Source organism: Penaeus japonicus, unplaced genomic scaffold (genome assembly GCF_977035675.1).
Source record: "Penaeus japonicus unplaced genomic scaffold, GWHDUDI00000001_assembly GWHDUDI00000001, whole genome shotgun sequence".
Lineage (NCBI taxonomy): Eukaryota > Metazoa > Arthropoda > Malacostraca > Decapoda > Penaeidae > Penaeus > Penaeus japonicus.
Window position 1 is genome coordinate 42,831,865 of NW_028234403.1, and position 8,001 is coordinate 42,839,865.

General features: G+C 41.4%; 1 protein-coding gene across 2 annotated transcripts in view; it reads left to right on the top strand.

Moving 5' to 3' along the window:
- The first annotated feature begins 493 nt into the window (after positions 1-493).
- shn (zinc finger protein schnurri) overlaps positions 494-8,001 on the top strand; it is a 14,862-nt gene continuing 7,354 nt past the window's right edge. For both annotated transcript variants that reach the window (XM_043013586.2, XM_086540911.1), the window contains exons 1-5: positions 494-556; positions 839-5,421; positions 5,580-5,715; positions 6,139-7,319; positions 7,911-8,001. The exon at positions 7,911-8,001 is cut by the window's right edge and continues 99 nt beyond it. In XM_043013586.2, the coding sequence (XP_042869520.2) occupies positions 911-5,421; positions 5,580-5,715; positions 6,139-7,319; positions 7,911-8,001 (5,919 nt within the window). In that variant the 5' untranslated portion in view covers positions 494-556; positions 839-910. The remainder of the gene's footprint in view (positions 557-838; positions 5,422-5,579; positions 5,716-6,138; positions 7,320-7,910) is intronic.

The following is an 8,001-nucleotide window of genomic DNA, read 5'->3' on the forward strand; positions in this document are numbered from 1 at the left end:
AATTTCCACAAAAAGAAAAATGCAGGATGAAAGAGATCCAATCCATTGAAATATGGCTGTCACGGAAAGTTTAATACTGGTCTATGTTCTTGTACCTGTCATGTTGCCAGAGATCTTGCAGTGATGGCATATCAGTGGTAATCATGTTGTGATAAAAAAAAAAAAAAATGTGGGGTTTTCATTATTTAGTTATGCTGTTGTCTCAATGAAGAGCTACAGATGAGATATCATCATGTTAATGATGTGGAAATCCTTCATTGAAGGAATGTGGGTATTAAGCAATATTATATAAATAGGATAGATGATACACTTAAAAGGGTATCAGGGTAGTGTTACAGAAGCCTGTTTATTTGTATGAAAATTAGAAGTCTAAAAAGATATAATGATATGATTTATCATCAGATTGTTTAGAACAAGTTAAAAAATTGTGCATGATATATGTGTATTCCCTTTTTTTTTGAACAAGAGAAATGATTAAACACTTTATTCCCAGGTGGTGTCAGAGGTGATGGTGTTAACTGGACGAAAAAGGTGCAACGATTCTTCAATTTCTTAGGTCAGTATTTCTTTCTCATTTCATCAGTGTTTGTCTTATGATTTAGATCCTAGAGACTTTGTCCAGTTATTATTTTACATTGAAAGAATTGGTTGTTGTATGAATTTTAGTTTATATCTGGATAATAAAAAAAAAGTTTCTTACCAATATTGAAAAAGGTCTTGTTGTATGCATATCTTTGTAAGATTGATTTTTCAGTCTTAAAGTTTGTGATGATTTTTTGAAAAATTGATATAAGATATATATTAGGTATAACATATAACTTTCAACCATAAATTACAGATCATGGTTTACACATTTCAAGAAAGTATGGAGCCGTAAGCTGTGAGAGATGCTGAGGACTGTATCTCCTGCATGCATCCCATGGGTGTGATCACGTGCACGGTCCCCATGAACCCTTACGGCGATGTCATTTACACACACAAGAAATTCAAGCGGGCCACATCTGAGGCCTGTGACAATGCAGAACAGCAGCAGCAGAATGAGAGGGGTAAAAAGGGTGGGACAGAGGTTGCCCCAGCAGGTGCCAGGACCCCCTCTGCCACACCTCAGGCCTCTCCAGCAGGTGCCAGGCCCACCATTGCAGCACCTCAGCTTACCCCAACACTTGTCAATGGACATGTTACAGCTCATACAATTGCTAGTGTAACTGGAAGTGTTGGTAGTCAGTTATCAGTGGAACATGATGATAACAAAAGAAAAGTCAGTAATAGTAGTGGTGGAAAGTACAAATGTGAATATTGTGGAGTTGGATGTGCCAAACCTTCTGTGCTTGATAAGCACAAACGCACACACACCAATGAGAGACCATATAGCTGTGAACAGTGTAGTCTTGCTTTCAAGACCAAAAGCAATTATAAGAAGCACACTAAATCTCGAACCCATGTTCGTAAGTGTGATGGTGTAGCTCATGATAATAGTGATGGAACAATAGAATCTAGTGATAATATTGATGGTGATTTAGAAGATGGCCCTAAGTCAGCTAATAAAGATGGGAGAGCTCAGCAGCTACAGCCAGCTGATCTCTCCTTATCAAGGACCTCTATAAGGGACCAGCCCCTAGACCTTCCATCTGCTTCCGTGAGTACCCATCCTGATGAGTTGGGAACTCCTGATCGAGGCAAATCTTTGTACAAGCCAAAATTTCATATATCTGCTCATTATGCACACAGGGATGAGAGAGGCCCCAAGGGCCAAACACCTCCACCATCAAGACAACAGCCAACTCCACCTCAGGATGCTCCTCAACTTGACCATACTGCTATCAATCCTTCAACATATCAGCCCCATACTGCCTCCACCCACGGCCAACCTAACCAGGGTGCACCCTCTAACCCTAGTCGTCACTCCCCAAGTCCTGCTACTGTCTCAAAGCAAGGCCTTCCACCACTTGATATATGGGCTGCAAATAAAAAGGATGAAGTTGGACTGAGTGGTCAAAGGAATTCAGTAGCAACACCACAGAGTGCAAATTCACTTTGGAAGGGAATTAAGTCTCCAAGTCCAGAATTAGTTGGGCAACACATTACCAAGTTGATTGTTGAAAACCAAGCCATTGTTGACACTCACAACCCACTCTGGTCTAGACGCTATAGAAGGCAGCCCAGTATAGGTTCATCTTCAAGTGAGAGTGATGGCTCAGGCACTAGCAAGAGCCGCCGGTCTAGTCTTGCTGATTTGACCATAAAGAATTCCAAGGCACCAGCTGTTGGCCCTTCATCTACTGCTCCTTCACCTGCTGGCCTAGGCCCAGGCCCACTACAGCAACAATATTCAAGAGAGAGAAATCATTCCATCACTGCTGAGGCAATGATGGCTGAGTCAAGGTCTTCTTACAGCCCCAGTCTTCCACCCACCCCACACCTGCCTCTTGCTCAGCCTCCAGTCACCCCCATCAGTGCTTCCAAACCTTCCATATCATCACAAGGACATACTACCTCTTACTCTCAGTCTGCTCCAGCCTTCACTACCTCTACAATGGGCATGATGGACCTTACCATGGTGGAGGGATCACGCAAGAGGAGGAGCTCTGAGGGCCCTTCTGTAGTAAGAGATATACACAAGAGTCGCGTGACTCATGTGGATGATCCAGCTATTTTGCGTCAGCATCCACAGAATCCTGAAGGTTCAGTTATAAAAAGTCTTCTCTTGCACTCTAGGGCTGCCATTGCAGGTACTATTGATCAGAACTTGGAGAGACTAGAATGTGAAAGACTAAATCAGCCAACAGATGGACATTACCAGTGTTCGAGATGTGGTATCCCGTGCCGCAGTCCAGAAAATTTGGAGGTACACCTTCGACATTATTGTGGACAGCGACATGGGGGGACTGGAAGTGAGAGAGGCACACCAGATTCTGTTAAGAGTGGAGATGGGGGGAGATGGCCCAGTGAACAAGATGTAGCTTTAGATTTGCAGAAAAAACCTGACCGAACTGATCACTTTGAAAGAGAGAGGTCACTGTCAAGGGGATCATCAGTAGGGGAGTCATCACAGCGTCGAGGATCAGAGGAAGAGAATAGATATCGATCAGAATTATCTCCAAGGATATATAGAAGTGAATCTGTACCTGAAGGAGCATCGCCACCAACCAAAAAAAGAAAAATGTCCGACATTGATTCGTCATCTCAAGACAGGTCTTTGTTTCTCCCACCAATATTTTCACCACGGGGACAAGGAGCATGTAAAGGGGATACAGGAATGAAAATTTTAGAGGATATGAATAAGCAAAAGTCAAGCAATCTCCAGCTATTTGGAGGTGAGGTTCAAATTTGTGATGGCAATGAACGGAAAACAATGAGAATAGACCCAAGCCAACCACCAAGCCCAGCTATCGACATCTGCATTCCCCCACAGCAGTTAGGAGGTAACATACCTAAGGCAGAGGTTTCACTTCCTACTTCAGTGGTGGTAACAATTGCAAAGTCAGGCTTAAATTCAGGAGGCACAATGGTTCAAGTGGAGAGCCAGATAAGTACTTCCTCAACCAAAACAGTACCAAGTCTTGTAAGCTCCTCCATATCACGGGAACAGCCAAGTGTTCCAACACAGACTCAAAGTAACTCAAAAGCACCGCACTCCACCATTGTGTATAATAACGATGCTTCTAAATTTGCTTTCTCTCCTTTTTTACCCTATGCACCTCTCCTACAAATACCAAACCTGGCTATTCCAGGAATTCCCACACCTGACTTGGGTAGTTTATCTTTCCCAGCTTATCCAGCTTCTGGCCCAGTTCAACCTTTTCTCCCTGTCAAAAATTCCCCAGCCCATGGAATGGTGGGGAAACATAAGGTCAGCAACATTCATTCACCTGCAGCTCCTTCTCCATCCAAATTGTCTCCAGGAGCAGGAATGGCTACATCTGGACATCCAGGAGCAGGAATGGCTACATCTGGACATCTGCCTTCAGGGAATCCCCTTGGAAATCAGCAAGTACAGGTTATTAGAGAAAAAGAAAAAGAGCAATATAAAGTCAGTAGCAAATCACCTGCAACATATCCTGCTCTCATACCAATAGGGGATGAAAAAGTACCTTATGTACCTGGAATTCCAGGACCATATTCCCAGGCAGGCATGGTAGTACAGCCTCCAATGCACAGAATACAGAAAAATCCTGCTGTGTTTGCACCTCCAATATCTTCCTCTTCGTTTATTCCCGTGTCGCAAGCGCCAGGGACCTTGCCACAACCTCCAGCCTTGATGAGCCCCTCCAGGGAGAAGGGTCTTCAACCCCCCAGATCTAAAGACTTTCCACGCAGTCCAGTGAGGGAACACAGCCAGTCCTTTCATGTAACAAAAATCCCATCTAGACAGTCCCCGCAGTTACCTCCAAAAGAATTACAAATAAGCAGAGGGAAAGCTGTAAATGTTTCGTTTAAAGCATCTGAACGCAATATGACTCCTGATGTCAGAATTCATCCAGTAGTGTCAGAGGCTAATGCTTTTGATAAAAAGGCTGTAGAGAAATCCCCAATGGCACTTGATGAACCAAGAAATGACACAGCAGGAAGAGATGAAACAAAGGAATGTGAGGAATTCCTGCCACCCAGAAAACGTCCAAACTCGCTGGCTTTAAAACCACAGCCCTATGTACCTAACTCCTCACTTGCTTTGATCGGCACAACTTTGGTGAGTCCGGATACACCACGGCCCAAGAAAAGTTGTGTGCAGATGTTTTTGAATGGATCAGCATATACTTATCTAGGGCACAAAGTTTCCACAAAGTCTTATTTTTGCTGTATATCTAGACAACAACCCATGTATGTACCTCAGTCCACTGACCCTAAGCTTTCCATGTATTCCAACTGGCAATTACGCAAACCAGCAGAGGACAATCCTTTAAATCTTACACCATATCAGCACATGAGCTTATACACCTCTCGAAAAGTTGACCAAACCTTTACTGTAGCCAAACCAAGAGAGCTAAATCTCATTCAGACACACTCTTCATACTGGACATTTAAGGAAGAGAAAGAAAAGAATAAAGCTAAAGAAGACAAACACAAAGAAAGAGACCCAAAGGTAGTAAAGAATGAAGACCCAGTGACAAGGACAATTGATCCGAGTACCAGTGAAGACAGCAGGCCAGCCATAAAGCGTGAACCAGAGGAGGATTGTGCTGAACCCTCCAGCAAGAGTAGTGATGATGCTGAAATCTCAGACAGCAGTTCAGTTAAACGCATCAAAATATTTGAGGGAGGATTTAAAAGCTCTGAAGATTATACATATGTCAGAGGCCGCGGTCGAGGGAGATATGTGTGTGGAGTATGTGAGATTCGTTGTAAAAAACCTTCTATGTTAAAAAAGCATATCCGTACTCACACAGATCTTCGCCCTTATGCATGCAGCCACTGCACATTCAGGTATGAAGTATTATAGTTGTAAATAGGCTAAGCAGTTTTGGATGTGAAATTCTATTTTTTTTTTTCTGAATTTATTAGAAGTTTTGAATGTTTATATTCTTCTGGGGGTAGTTCATGATTTATATGTTTAAGCTAAAGTCAATTTTTTTCTTTCACAGTTTTAAAACCAAGGGTAACCTGACCAAACATCTAAGATCCAAGGCTCACTATAAACGATGTATGGAGATGGGCATTGTTCCTGTCCCAACAGTGGTTGATGAGAGTCATGTCAATGAGGAGGCTTTGGCAATACAGGTCAGTTTTAAAATTGTTTTGAATTATGAAACAAAGAATGCATTGCATGTACTTATGAAAATAGTGTTTCTATTTTCTATTTTCTATTTTCTATTTTCTATTGTTATTTTAATGCCTTGGTATTGAGGTGTGTCTATGGATGCATGATTAATGGAAACTGGACTTTGTTCACTCCCCTTAAACTCTACTCTCAGCCTACCAACTCCTCCCTTTTTGTTTTTGCCATTCTCTCCATGCTGGCAGGTGCATAAGATCTCACATGCCTTTATCTGAAGTGTGGTGGATTTGTGTCCAGGGTACTTGCAATATCTCATAATTTCCAAAGATGGGAGCTTAGAGTAGATGCTGCCATAATGCTCAAATGTTTCTTATGCAGAGATTATTGAATTATTACATTTTGACTAAAGTTTGTATCTGTTGCAGGGCAAGATGGAGCAAGAGCAAGAAAGAGTTCTTGATGGTGGTGACGATGATGACGACGATGATGATGAGGAAGACGAGGATGAGGAAGATGATGGGGATGAAGACGAGGAAGAGGATGATGAAGCATTAGAAAATGACCAGTTTGAAGATGCAGATAAAATGGACTTGGAGGAGAGCTGTAGTAAGAGTGAAGCTGAATTAAAACGGGAGTTAAGAGAGAGCAAAGAGAATATGGGTTTGGTTGGAAATCCTTCAAGAGGTGGAGTGTTAGTCATGGCAGTAACATCTTATTCAAGCTCTGCCAGTCCAGCTTTTGCTCACAATTCAAAAGATACCAAGTCTCAAAAGCCGACTGAAAATGCTGAATCCCTTAGAGATTCTCCCATGGATTTGAGTGTGAGGAAGACAGCTGTGCTTAATCTCTCTCCAGCTCAGGATAAAAACACGTCCATGAAGAAGCCTCCTGTTCCACGCAGACCAAGCTTTCTCCCGCTGATGGCCAAGTCTTCTGTAACTGACCGATCTCCAGTAGCAAATCTGACCTCACCCGGCACGCCTACAACCCCTATTAGAGAACACCCTTCTGAAATCTTGTCACCAGTTACTGAATCATCAAGTCTCCTTAAGAGTATTTACAATACAACTTCAAGGGCAACTCATGTATCAAATAGGGAGAAACTAGACATTGTAATTGATCCAAGTAAAGAAAATGGTTGCAACAATTCAATGCTGCAAGCATACATAAAGGAATGTGCAGTTTTGGACACAACCATCAAGAGACAACAGTACAAAGATTCATCGTCAGATACTTCACCAGATTCCCCTCGCAACAGTCTGCTCCCAAATCATTCTGCAACATCTGTGTCAACTGCAGGGGCTGAAAATTCCAATGACCAGTCCCAGAAATCAGAAAGCATACAGAATGACAGAGGAACATCATTAGATGAGATTAAAAGAGAAGGAAGAACTGAAAATGAAACTCAAGGAGTAAATTCTGAACCAAGTTGTGCTTCAGATCCATCCCCTTCAAGTTGTGCAACAGCCATTAACAGCACTCCTCAAGCAGCCACCTCACGAATGCCAACCCCTCCTGCCAACCTCACAGTCATGAATAATGGTGGAATGGACACCAAGACTGCTTTCCTTGTACCCAGTGGTGTTGTTCCTTCATCTTTAAATAGGTAAGTTAAATTCCTTATATTTTGAAGGTTAATGATAATATTTGGTAGGTATTTTCTTTTTGCAGTTACTGAACTTTTTATTTTTTTTGTCATGTCATATTTTACAGTAAAATTTAAATATTTGATTGCAAATTGTATTTATTCCAAAAATCTCTTGAAGCATGAGGTATATATTGACAATGTAACCTATTCAAATGATTCTCCCCTTTGGCTATAAGACTTGTTATATGTGCAATCTGTATTTGTAATTATAGTACATAAAAAATAAATTCCATCTTTCATTCTTTATGTTAATGTTAACCAAAAGGAAAACAACCATTTTCCTGGAAAAAATAAGGAATAACTAAAATAATATTTTGATACAGATTACATTGACTGTACATATGAGTTTCTTTTGACAGAAATTAGTAGATCTGGGAAATTATTCTATGTCATCATAATAAACATTTTGATAGCAATGATAGTGTTTTTCCTAGAGGATTATAATATCCACTTAAAACACACAAGTGGTATCACAGTCATCATCACCATGTAATACTAATTTATAAGTCAGTGTATTGTGATATTTTCATAATTCCTGCTCCCAAACAGACTAGGGAACGATGATGGCAAGTGCAGGTGCAGCATATGCCACAAGGAATTTAACCGTCCATCCCAGTTAACTCTTCACATGAACATTCAT